We start from the raw sequence: 13,811 nt of genomic DNA on the forward strand, positions 1-13,811 counted from the left end.
TCAAAAAATAAGTATGTCTGAGCGCCACAGGGTCACGACAGTGAGCATGGAGGAGACCAGCCCTTCCCACCAGTGCCCAATGTAGTGTGGACATGATCTATCCACGCCAGAAGGTAGTACCATCAAGTGGCAGGAACATGAGCTTATCTATGCCATCAAGTCCAGGGCTTTCCCTGATACTATCCACAGAAAGTGTATAGGTAAAACCAATTTCCAAGGTGGTCCTCAGATTTTGCACAGCTATAAATATTCTCCTGGAATACAAGCATGACATGAATTATGTGAAACATATTCACGATAGTTAAAAACACAGTAGAAGCAGTCATTGGCACTCTGTTAACACTCCCTTCAAACAGATTCATGAGTGGTGGTCTCCCTGTGAACTCTGGTTCTTAACCTCATTCCCACAGGTCAACAAGTGGATTAATCTTTCAGGTAAAATCATGAATTGGGAGCTCTATGCATTCATAATCCCTAAAATCATAGCTGGATTTGTATAGTCAAGGTCATAAGGCTTCTACCTTGCACAGTCTGTTCTGTAGCTATTTGGGGAGATTTATCATACTTCTTCTCAAAGAATTTTTTAATTTTTTTTTTTTTTTTTTTTTTGCATTCAAAACAGGAACATACCCAAAAGTCACATTCCCATCAGTTTAACAAGGGGACAATCATTTTGAAGAGACTCTCCAGACTACAGCTGCTGCCATGGCACCTGCGTGAGGGCCATGTGGAATTGAGTTTTAGGATCTTGCTTCTTGGCTCCTCTCCCTGCAAAAGGCTCCTTACTCAGTGTATTTTACTTTGCCTGTCTACACTTAACAATTTAATGGATATACTTGCTGCATATCAAAGCTGAGAGCTGAACTTCCCAGCTAACAAAACATGAGTAGATGTCCCACTCACCCACTAACTCAGAGTACAGCTTACAGTACTTTAGCCCTAACACAGATTTGTTTCTGATAGCATAGTTCTGGTCTCCTTGTAGAGAATTTTCACAGAGCATCCAGCAGGCAGCTCATGACCACCCTCCCAGGCAGAGTGCTACTAACCTCTCTTATGCCCAAGCCAACTGTGGGTAGATGCCCCAGACCCACCACATCACCCACACCCTGTGCAGAGCTGAGCATCCATATGCCCAGACACTGTGAAAACAAACTCACTGGTCTTGCAGCCTGAGCATCTCACAAGCTGAGGGCACCTAAAGGTGAGATGCCATTACGTTAAAATCATTGCACCATGACAGTCCTTTCCCTACACATTCAAAAGCAGTGTCTCCTTACCTTATTAAAGGCAAAAGGCTTTTCTTATACTACTGATAGAGAAGACTCGGAAAGGAATAAAGAAGATAATAGGCTGCCAGAGGCCCAATTTACGCACCCCAAAATTAATGAGTCATTCCAATTAAATTATTTGCCCTAAATTAAAACTTATCACCAAAATCCAATTCTCATTTTGTTAAAGAGGACCTCCCTAGTTATCAGGTTCTTTTCTCCACAGATTTTTTTTTTAAAGGTAACCTTCATGGAATGGGGAAAAAAAATGTAGCTGTAGTCTACTTTTCTGTTTAAGGAGCACCAAAAGTTTTATTTTTTGAGAACCATTCCTCATTCTTATAGGTCCACATAATAAATTCAGACATTCCTAGAAGATTTTATGAGACTTGGGAAGCACAAGATCATGCCATCAAATAGAAAATGTAAGGGAAATCTGATACATGAAGAAGGAGGGAATTTTAACAGTAGTGTTCCTCAAGCCTCAGCAGCCTCCATTTTTTGATATCAGAACTGAGAAAGCTTACAAATCCCATTTGGGGATCTCCAAAGGCCCTTTCAGGAAAAGGCAGGCAGGCAAATGATGGCACTCCCAGTGCATCTTGTAGAAAAAATGTGATCTTTTGATTTTATTCTCAGACTTTCACACACCACTACAACTTCTCAAGCAGGGCTTAGTTTCTGCTACCACAGGTCTGCCCACTGACAGCCTGAGCTGTGACATGCAGAGACCCAGCACTGCCAGCAAGAGCAGCCACGTGCTCATGCTCCCTCTGACTGCCAGTGCCAATCTTTGTTTCCTTCTCAGGAACAACCTTCTTCCTGTTTTCTATTGGAGAGTAACACTTCTTAACCTAATATTTGTTTTCTGAAAGACATTTTCAAAAGCTGTGGTTGGGTTTTGAGAAAGTGCTCTCTGTCTGAATACTCTGTAAATGGAAGCCATATGTCTAAGTATCTGTTTCTTTTTTGTCTATTTTGTTGTGTGCACATTTGGCAAGTTATTTTTTCCCCTTAACTATCACGTCTCAGGCTTTATTAAATGGAACTGCTATTCTGTTATTTTGTGGATTTTTTTTTTCCCAAGCAACCAACTACTGACATTTTAGCAGCTATACAGCAAATGTGATATTAAGTAATTATTTTCTCAGAATGTTTCTTCACTTTCTGGTGAATAAGGAGCTGCTACTGGGGTAGCAATTCCAATGTTTATACAGATAAAAAGAAGAGTTGCAGCTCTGAAAAAGCCACGAAAATCTAAACCCTGAAAACCTATTACCTAATATGATTTATCATTCGTTGTTTTTGTGGAAAGCAGCTGGAGCCTTATCCTACAAGGCATAGCATGCATATACACCAAAAAGAAAGACTGTGCATCCGTTCAGGAGTGATGAGGGTCAGCAACTGCAGAGAGATAAATGGTAAGAGCACACAGTTACTGTGTGTCAGCTGGAGTCAGGCTCCACCAAGCAGACACAAGGATGTGGTAGGAAGGCACAGCACAGAGACCATGCCTGCCTGCTTCTTCCCACTCTTCAAATCCTTGAGCCACTTCTAAAAGGAGAGTCTCCTTGTTCCCCTTCCCTGAAATGCTGATTTCTTTCTTTCTTTCTGTAATTAATTAATATTAAAGAGTAAAGTTGAAAGCTTTTAAGATAGGAAAGAAATTTGCTTCTTTCTATAAGTCTTGATGTTATTTTTGAACTGCTGGCTCAATTTAGGTTTATTTTACAATCTGTTTCTAGCCAATTCCAATTTCAGATGAAATCTTGGCTCCAGTAAAGCAAAATTCCCTTTAACTTCTGTGGAATCAAGATTTTGATCCAGGTTCTCATCCAGTAACAAACAGTTACAATGAGTGTAGATAGCACCACAGCAGCCAAAACCAAAGAGCATGAGCTGGTGGACCCCAGGAATCTGGAACTTCATCCCATATGGAGTTCTGAGCATGGCAGATTTGCAGTATTGACTCCACTGGCACCGATGAAATAAAGTAAACAGAAAAAAGAACACACTGTTCCACAAACACTGGAATTTGCAAGGTCTGTTTTACCACAGCTACGTGTCCTAGGTCCTGATGCTTCATACCTTGGAAAACCTTCAGAGTTCTTGACCAGTTTTAGGCAAGGTGGCACCCCACCAGCTGGCATGTGCATGGCTCCAAACCAACCTGCAACCACACAGCCTTTTACACATCCCGTTGGTAAGGGATACAGAAGACAGAGGTCCACTGGGAGAATTTTAGGGGCTCTTGTTGGGGCAAGGTCACAGCAGGTACGAGAGGTGCTGGAGTAAGCTGAGCAGAGGACTGCCAAGCAGAAAGGCAAGCAAACAGCATAACCATATAAATAAACCCATACACCCTTGTTTCCTCGGGAAGCCAAGCTGCTCTCAGTACCTCTAGGGTTTGGATATAATAAAAGCTCAACTGAGCAAACCACAAATCTAGCTAATCTCAACCTGGCAGTGTTTCTTTCAGCTGGAAGAAAGAAAATAAAATGGACAGTAAAGTTATGGAAAAGGTTGAGCTGAGACAGAGAAATGTGGAGCATGATTAACCCTAGCTTACATCCACATTGCAAGTAAAGAGACAAGCTGATCCTTAAGTATCTAATAGAGACTAGCTATGTATCTTTTCTCATTATTTTGTGTTAGAAATCCAAAGCTTCAGATCAGAACTTTTTGAGAATTTTTAAAAAACAGATTTTTACTCATTTTCAAGCTACTAAGCAGTTACAGGCCTGCTATGTAAAATGAGCAAGATATTTATTCCTGATTATACTAACACATTTTTCTACAAAGAGATCTCAAGAGAATGTGGCAAAAAAATATTATTCACTCACTACTGACAAGACACAGGTCATGATGGAGGGAATAGGGAATGGCAATCTATGACTTAGGATGTCTAAGAGGACATATCCTCTTGTGGACAAATTGGGTCAAATTTCAAGGCTTGCAACAAGTCAAGGCAACCCTATTGTGCTACCACAGCTTTTTTCCAGCAGTGGGAGCAGGAACACAGTTGGCTTTAAAACTGATGGTTATTTGCACTCTCTCAGGGACTAGTGGACTTGGTCGTGGGACTAAGTTCTTGATGTGTTTGGAGCTGAGAAAAAAAATATTGTCCCAGCTCCCCTGTCTTACAGTCTGGGCTAAGACTTGGGACTGTAGACTGAGACCATCAGACTGAGAAATAACAAGGCAAAATCTTTCAAAGGACTGGTCTGAATCTAGAATCAGCTGATCTGACAAAATCACACAAAGTCAGCTGATACAGCTCTGAAGAGACCACTCAAGCTAAGCTGATTTATATTACTAAGGACTTGGATTATCATACCAAGATCCTTCCTCCCAGCCATATGAAAGAATTCCATATATTTTGTGCTATACTTCTTTCTCCAAAATGAGTAAGCATTTTTTGAAGTATTCTGTTTTTGTCTCCTGCCTGCACCTGCAAAGCAAGCACCAAAATATTTCCAGAAAAAACTCCTGATTTATGCACTAGGAAGTGCTAAGATCCAACCAATATAATGAGCCAAAGCTGGTGATGCATAGTAACATTCCAGACATGCCTGGAGATAGGAAAACAGAAGTTAAGAGCATCAGAACACTATGGGGAGGCAATAAAAATACTAGATGGGGAGTGGAAGGAAGTTCCTTGATAACCTATGAAACACCAGGTGCATTTTCCTGCAATTTATGAGTTTGCCAAAACAAACCAGCATGGAAAACCTAGAAAAATTGCCACCAATACTACTGAGTGCCTCACATTCTGGAATTATTTTGCTGGTAAGAAATTAAGGTCCATGGTAACAGCAAAAGGGGTGCAGCAAGATCTGACATCCTTCAGTTCCCCAAGATTATTCCCTGTTCTCTCAGTTTATTTTCCCCATCAAACTGATCTGCTGTCACTTCCTTCCAAGCATACTGGACTCGCCTCTTCCAGTCCCTGTAGTAACCTGAATTTATCTCCTCCCTCCAACCTTTTTTTTTTTTCTCCTCCCCCACCATTCCCACTAAAATGATCTTTTTTTTCCTACTTCCCAGAAAATTCATATTCCCATGTCACCTCATTATTGTTTGCAACAGCATGCCAAATATGCTGCTATTTTCCCATTGGGACTATGTCCTGAAAAAGACAAAGTGGCCTATGCTTGTTCTTACCTACTGCATACTCCCTGGAATGAAAAACACTACAGTGTTACCGCTCAGAAAGATCCCTCCGAGTGCTGGGCTCTGCACCCACAAAGTGGGGAAGTCAAAATCTCTCAGAGAACAGCATCTGACTCCAACATCCTTACTGTCTAGCTAGCAAAGGAAAAATCTCTTCAAACCACTCTGCTTCCAGTTCTGGACGAAGAGGTGGGAAGGCCAGGCATGCCAGGGGTAGGTGGGCTCCTACCACAGATCTGCTAAGCTCAAGACCAGCCTGGCTCCAGTCTCCCAGCAACCCCCTGCAAGTCCTGACAGCCACCAACGACATATTCTAGCAGGGAATAAACTCCAGGGAAGACTGACTGAAAGAGGTGTGGAAAGGCCAAGAGGATTCATGGCACCAAATGCACTGCTCACCCTGGGCTTCCTGCTACAGCCAGGGAAGGGACAATCACATTTCCATTAGTCAATTCATCTGATGAATTTTGGATGGCTACTTAAGGATGAACTGGGCTGTGCCTGAAAAGAGTCTTGCCTCCTCACTAATCACAAAGGGAGTACAAGATAAACCACTGCAATGGTCACATCTACATTTGATCGGAAGACACTCCCCTCTCTGGCTCATTGGCTCAGGACCCAGGCTGGTGATCAGCAGAAGTTACCACCACTTCGGGCTCCTAGAATACACACTCATGTGCCTTGCTTCAGTTCTGATCAGAGACCTTTCCTACAATCTTTAAGTCTAAAGCATCATCTTTCCCCATTGCTGTCCTCAGAAATGAAGGCAAGGTCTGGGCAGATCATAGAATGACAGAACTGTTTAGGTCGGAAAAGCTCTCTAAGATCAACGAGTCCAATCTTTAACCCAGCACTGCCAAGTCCACCACTAAGCCATGTGCCTAAGAGCCACATTTACACATCTTTCAACACCCTCCCTCCTCAGCCCTAGACCCAGCTCTTACCAAGGGGCTCACTGGCAGAGCAGTTCACACACTGGGGAAGCCAGACTGGTTCAGCTTCCTTTCTGGCTAAAGGGTCTCTCTCTGCTGTGCTGTACCAGTCACCAGCACAAAGTTCTTTAATTTCAGGAGAGTGGACTGAGAGGAGGCACAGCGATTCTACTCACAGTTATTAATAATTTTTCTATGGTTAAATCCCAGCAGCAACAAATACATCCTTATACCACTTTGTAACAATGACTAGTGAGTCTGAATCTTTGCAAGCAAGGAGCTCTACAAAGGCAATTCATAATGGAGAAAGGCTACATTCTGTGCTTTTTATCACACGTTAATGCCTATCAGTTAGAAAGAAAATTGTAGGAATTTGCCTTAGCTGCTATGCGTTTGACTTTAGGTTTGTGATTAAGACAGGACAGTAAATAAGCATTCCTCTTAGTGAACATTTGCTGCTGACATTTTCTAAATTTTTGTTTTGCAAAAATGACAAAGCCTTTTCATTTATTTTTTTTCATGAAATAAACATTAAACCAAGGGAGAGCCCACATGTTTGAATAGTCAGTTACTTGGAATCACAAGAAATGTTAGTGAGTCTGCAGGAGTCCCAGGCTCTGAGCAAAAATGTGAACATGAGTTCTTCATACCTCAGCAGAATGCTCTATTTTTTAGATAGGCTGTGGCAATGCTGTACCTTTTTGTCTTCCCAAATTTGACTAGAAAAAGTACCTCAGACCTTTAAAACCTTCCTGATTAAATTAAAACTTACAAGTCAAAAACAGTGGAATGTTTTCGTTTCATTGAAAAGTTCCCAAACACCTCCATTCACAATGATGCCTAGCTGTAAAGGCTCTGGACAGCAAATATAGCAACCATCTGCTTCCTCCTAATAGAGTTATTCCTTTAGATTGACTTGGACAGGCCTATCTCTTTATTGCAGGACTTTTAAACACTATGCATGCTAAAACCTCTGTGCCCTTGTGTCTGTGACCCCGATGAGATAAGTAAGGACTATAGAGATTGCTCATTTGATATTTAATGCCTGAGAAGGGCATGAGGATATCACCCTAAAAGAACAAGAAGCCAAGGTAATGCTGGGAAAGGGGCAGTCACTGTGTCCCTGTTGGAACAAGTCACTCAACATACTGGAACAAATGATTAAACATCCCATTTATAAGCACCGAGAGGATAATAACAGAGTGAAAGAAAAAATAAGCAATGTACTTTTGGCAAGCACATATCATGCTACCCCAGCCTCATTTCCCTTTTTTGTAGGATATCTGGCATAGCAGATAATGCAGGAGCAGTATGTGTGATTATGAGATATATCTTGACTTCAGAAGACCTGACAGTCTTCAACAAGCTACAAGAATATGGCGGATGTTAAATCACCATCAGGATGCTTCAAAGAGCGGCAATCAACAGATCGTTATCCACCAGGGATGGAGGTTTTTGTGGGCTCCTACCACAGTCTGCTTTTGTGTCCTGATCTCTTGAATACTTTAATTAACACCTTCATGAAGGAACAGAAAGAAGTCATCTGACTTTTGTGATGACACCAAGTTGGGGGCAGTTGCAAGTGCTTTGGAGACCAGGATCATAAGTAAATTGAAGAAGCGGTCTCCATGGAGAAACCAACCAGATGGCATCCAGCAACAGCGAGCACAAAGCACTGTGCTCAGGAAGGGGGAAAAACAATTAATGTTCAAATACAGAAGTGGAGAATGAGATGCAGACTGTGCTGCAGACCAGTAAGAGAGGGTTAGAAAGCTGCAGAGAGACTAAGTGAAAGTAATGAGGCACTCTTATAAAAAAAAAGGTAAATCTCATTCATTCTGGGGTTAGGTAAGTGAAGTGTGATAGGGAAAACATGGCTGGTATTTGTATCTGCATGACTGAATCCTGAACTGGAACTCCTTTCTTGGGTTTGGACAGTAAATTTAAGAAAACATGTAGACAAATCAAACAGTAGTGAAATATGTATGACACAAAGATTGGAAAACTGGACCTGTGAGAAACAGTGAGCCTGTTAAGCTGGACTAGAGGCATCTGAGACACAGGAATTAATGGGTTTCGGGCAGATAAAAGGTAGTTCTGAGGAAGAGGAGGAGAAATAACCACCACATATCTTGGAAGGACCAGAAATAATTGGCAGCAAAATCAATTTGAATCATACATTACTAAAGGTTTTTCAAATGCAAGGAGAGTGAATAACGGACATGCACCAGCTATGCACGCACAGGGTGTCTTCAAAAAATACATGTTAGGGGCAACCACTGTAGAGCTGGTCTTGTCTCACTGCATAGAGAGGGACCAGACCATCTTTTGCAAGTCCTTCCAAATGTTTACTCTTCTGATCAGACACCAACAGAAATATCTGGGGTAGGAAACAGAAAGATTTGCTAGTGGCCATTACACTCCAACTGAAACAGCACAAAGTGCTTTGAGTGAGGTGGTGGTTCAGAGCATTCTCTTCATGTATGCATTCCAGTGCAGAGAGTGCAGCACCAGCATCTGGTAAAAACCGAGTTGGGCAGACACAGTTCGCTCCAGTGCAATCCACCTTGCAAGCAGTGCTGCCCACCTGGGTCAGAAAGACAGAAGAGATGGCCACAGTTGCACTGACGAATCTTTTGGCAGTGAATGCCTACTTCTACCAGCAGAGTTGGCTTTATGTTTGAAAAGCAGGAAAGACCTATGAAGAAAACTTTTTCTACTTTTAGCTGTCCATGAAGTTCTGATTTTTTTTTTGTGTTGTTTAATTACATCCTTTTAGATGTCAGCAATACACCCCAGTTGAGAAGGATACTATTAGTGGATATAAACACCTAAGAGAGGAAAGGAGCAGACTGAGTAGGCTTTTATATAGAGACTGGTGCTGGCTGACAAACCAGAAGTGGCTTTTCCCTTGGAAATACTGAAGGGCACAGGAACACACATTAGAGAGGTGATGTCCCTCTTTCTGTGATATACTTCTGCATCTCTGGCCAGCAGAGGTTACCAAGCAGAGCTCACCCTGGAGAAAGCTGATTTTCTCAAGGAAGCAAAGGACCTGCTCCTAGAAGGCAACTCCATTAGACTGCAGTGACCTAAATGCGGTGTATCCTCAGGATACACCGAAGCCCATCTATTTCAGCTGGCATTATGGACATGGAGTGGTCTCTAGTTATAAGGGCTCCAACAGCCCTCTAGTATCTGCCTACTCATTTCTTAGTCTCTGGTATAGCTATCCCAATTGTTTCTAGGGGTAATAGAGGCTGGATTCCACAGGGGATAGACAGATGAGAGAGTTGAACCAGGGGAGATAAAGGACTTGTCTTTAGGATACAGTGCAGAGGGGATCAGAAAAATCCATGACAGTGCTGAGTGAGCAGAACAGGAAGCCTGGGCATGGCCCTAAGACAGCTTATTGTTTCCAGGGCATGAGCAACTATCATTGCAGTATCTTTCACTGGCTAATCCAGGCATCAACTGTGTGCACAAAGACAGCAAGGTGTCTCTGACCCTGGCTTGTTTCTGTTTCCCTAGGCTTGTTTGAAGGGAATCACTGACCATCATTCCAGAAATTGTCTTCACAGATTAGCAGGCAGATCAGTTGACCACCCTGTCATTTAATGTTTCCGGAGCTGTATTTTCTTTTTTTAATTATTTTTATATTTGGGATGCCCAGAGCTTTATATAGCCTACATTTTGAAATTTATGAACACAAAACCACAAGAAGTAAATAAACTACATTAAATAAATAACAAGCTTAGCATGACTCAATATCCAAACTCCTTTAATTTGTACTAACCGCAGACTATTTTTCAGGCAGACAACCTGCAAATCTGAGAAAAATAGCAATCAATATGACTATATGATACTCAGAGACAAAAGGGATTGTAAAATATATTTTTTCTAATAAATTAGTTTTATTAGTTAAGATTATTTTTAAAACATGGTTTAAAATGAGACTAACTCTTCCAATTTGTAAAGGATTTTTTATTTATATTTTGCTTGGGTTTTTTTCAGATGAAATTTAGTTTTAGAAAAATTAAAGCTATGAATTTCACCTAACTACAGGATTATAGTAACCATGATATCACAACAGGTCTTTGGCTAAATCTGTGGCAGGTATTAGAACATGATTACCCACAGATACCTTGTTTACAGGCATCCAGAGTTTAGGTGTGTCAAAACTTAAATTTTCTCATTCTCAGAAAGGTGGCAGTAGTTCAGAGCCGGATACCTATATATTTAGGTGAAAGCTAAGCTAGAGAACTCAATTTTGCTGCTTAGGCCCATACCTAATAGGTACAAATAAAATTAATAATACATGTGCATGGCTCTAAAATTCATTTATCCCTATATTTTTCTTGACAGTTAAATGGAAATTGTGTGCTGCAAGATTTTACCAGCAATAAACCACCTCCAGACAGTCAGCTATGCACTGCTACAGCGAGCAGCGAGGCAGGGTACAGCTCCAGGGCTGCTCAGTGCATTTCACACCAGGCACACTCCAGCAAACACTCAGCCAGGCCAGGAGAGCTGCTCTGTGTGCTGGTGTGTGCTGCTCTTCATGCTGCTTGGGGAGGATTTTGTGCAAGGCAAACCAGGAGCCCTCTGTCTCACTACTCTTGTGTGTAAAGCATCACCTCTGACCATATGTCTGGACTTCTTCACCTTGCAGATAAACACTTGGTAAGCTAGTTAGCCCCCTGGTTTGCCAAGCAGTACCAGCAAGAGGGAAAGTTCCTTCGTGCATGCATTTATATCCAGAGCAATTAAAAAACTTGCTGAGAGGAATAAAATCTACAGCCTTATGCGTTACTAGACAAATCAGGAGAAATAACAAACCCCAGCCTGAAAAATAATGTAGAAATTGAACATATCTGTAACATGTATCAAATGCATTTATACATACCCATCACCTAAGCTGCTCTATAAATATTTTAGATAAATGGGCAGATGGACACAATGGCCTGAAGATCAAAAGAAAAACAAAACAAAACTGAGTAAACTCACTTGTTTGGTATTCTGGTCAGGACAGGATGGAACTAGTAAACTCACTAATGCCCTTACCAGTAATTGGTGAACCTTTTAATGTGTTTACTGTCTGTAATACCATAAATGCAGGCAAACAGATAGGACAGTGTTGGTTTGGCAAGTTTCCAGTTCCCTACAACCCACACAGGAGGAGGGCAGCTAAAAAAGGAGAGGGCAACATAAGGTACATGGCAGCTATCTCAGGTACCAGGTTTTACACATGCCTAGTGACAGCACACCCTGCAAACCAATGACCCAGCACAGAAAAACACCCAGAAAAATTAATCCCCCAGCCTTGCAAAGAGTTGACAATGGAAGGCCAAAAAACACAGCACAGTAGCTTGTTGACACAAGAAAAAAGAAAGAAAACCTGAGGAGGAAGGAGGAGGCGAAGAAACCAGAGGGTTGTCTGGGAAGAGATGAAGCAAGCACAATGTTCTGACAAGTGTCATTATGAACAAATGCTTTCCCCTCAGTGCCAAAACAACCTGAGCAAGGAGCCAGGTTTGCATTATACTAGAATATGTCTTGGCATCACTGGTGTCCCCTGCTCTGTCACCACTTTTAAAAGGACAAACTGACAGCAGAGTAAAGCCATGCTGTGCTGCAGTGGAAGGGGGCAGTCCTGCTGGCTCCTGTTGTAAACATAAGCGATACACAGGCTGGAGTTTCTCTAAGAAAGATACAGATCCCCTCACTCACTGTTTATTTTGCTCTTTGCTCTCTTAACAGGTATGTTGCTTACCTTGCACGATCAAGTAAACCTGGGCAGTCTTGGGGTGATGCTGTGTTTGCACTGAACACGTATAGGACCCCTCATCATAGACATCCACTTTCTGGATCCGCAGGCTGTATTCCAGGGGGTTTCTCTTCTCCAGCTCTACTCGAGGGTCCAGGGACCACTTGTCCTCTCCAGCAAAAATGATGCCGGAACGGTTTAACCAGGCCACCTTGGAGCTTCTGTCTTCTACATAACACCTGCAGAGGATGAGAAAGGTGAGCAGGAGATAACAACCCTCTCCATCATCTCCTTTTTGTCCCTCCCCTTTACTACTTTCCTTAGAAATTTCATAGCACATTCCTGCCTTGTCAGTGAACCACAGCATCTTCTCATCATTGCTGTCCCATGGACATGTATTTCACAATGATTTTTAAGGGCTTCAGGAACTTTTAGTTAATGAAACCATGGGATTTGAGGTAGCCATGTCTCCTGTTCTCTCTTCTTTATATCTGCACCAAAAGTTACTTTGGAAGGCCAAAAGAGATCCTGATCACCAAATCCCTTCTAACCCTGACAGTGGGAAAGGTGAGAAGTACTTCTTCCTGTGCTTTTCCCTCACCTTCAAAAGTTGAGTATACAAGAGAGTTACACTCCCAGACTTCTTCCAGCCTGGAGGGCAAAGGTTCAGGGCTCCAGCTTTGTCAGCTCAGGGCACAGCTCCTCCATCCCTCAGTTTCAGCAGCACAGGGGGACAGAACTATAGCATATCTCCCTTCTACATCCCTCTGACCAAAAATAGGTTTGCCGAAAGAGGGATTCACTGCTCAAACTTTACCCTTCTAACATACACACACACACACACACCCTTCCCCGCTGATGCACATCTGCCTGCTTGTGCAAGCAAGTGCAGATCTCAGACTGAAAAGGAGAGGCTGCAGGGTGTCACTGCCATCCCTATGAGACACGCAGCACGTCCTGTGAAGATCTCAGGTGGACAGGAGAGGAGGAATGACAGCTAGAGGTGGCAAGCAGAGGAGCAGCAGGAGGAGCAGCAACTGCCATGGCCCCAACTGCCAACCATCACAAGGCAGAGGACTGGCTAACCCTGTTGCAACTGCATGAGAAGTATTTTGTTTCTTGACAAAGTGGACAAGGTGCTGTGAAGATAAATATACTTTTGGCAAAGGCACCTGCTCTGCATTGCTTCCCATCACCAGAAGACTTGCGCAGAAGAGATTAGGAGATGCCAATGATGAGGCATGTCCTGCTCACTCTCAGCTGTGTCTTATTCAAGAGGACCAGGGCTGAAGAAAACATAGAGACATAACTGCTCTTTCCTCCTGGCAGCTGTACCCACCAGGGTGGGCCCAGATAGACTGAGAGGGTTTGCCCTGCAGCAGCTCACACCATATTTGTTTTGGGGATAAATGGGGAAGCTCAGTCTCCAGAGGTGTTGCTCCTTCACCTCTCAAAGCTTTGCCCACAGTGTCACAGCGTCCAAATAAGCCAGCACCTCTCCCTACCACTGCTACAAAATCACAGAATGGGTAAGGTTGGAAAGGACCACAGTGAGGTCATCTGGTCAAACTTCCCTGCTCAAGCAGTCTTCTAGATCACATTGCACAGGATTGTGTCCTATTCACTATTCATGCGTGTGTTGTATTTGAAAGAGAAAAGAGAGAGGAT

At 42.6% G+C, this 13,811-nt stretch overlaps 1 protein-coding gene across 8 annotated transcripts in view; it reads right to left on the reverse strand.

Moving 5' to 3' along the window:
* Positions 1 to 13,811, reverse strand: part of LSAMP (limbic system associated membrane protein) — a 1,002,030-nt gene that overhangs the window by 153,968 nt on the left and 834,251 nt on the right. For all 8 annotated transcript variants that reach the window (XM_027653694.1, XM_027653696.1, XM_027653691.1 and 5 more), the window contains one exon: positions 12,150 to 12,382. In XM_027653694.1, the coding sequence (XP_027509495.1) occupies positions 12,150 to 12,382 (233 nt within the window). The remainder of the gene's footprint in view (positions 1 to 12,149; positions 12,383 to 13,811) is intronic.

The sequence above is a fragment of the Corapipo altera genome, unplaced genomic scaffold, assembly GCF_003945725.1.
Source record: "Corapipo altera isolate COAL_440 unplaced genomic scaffold, ASM394572v1 61, whole genome shotgun sequence".
Classification (NCBI taxonomy): Eukaryota; Metazoa; Chordata; class Aves; order Passeriformes; family Pipridae; genus Corapipo; species Corapipo altera.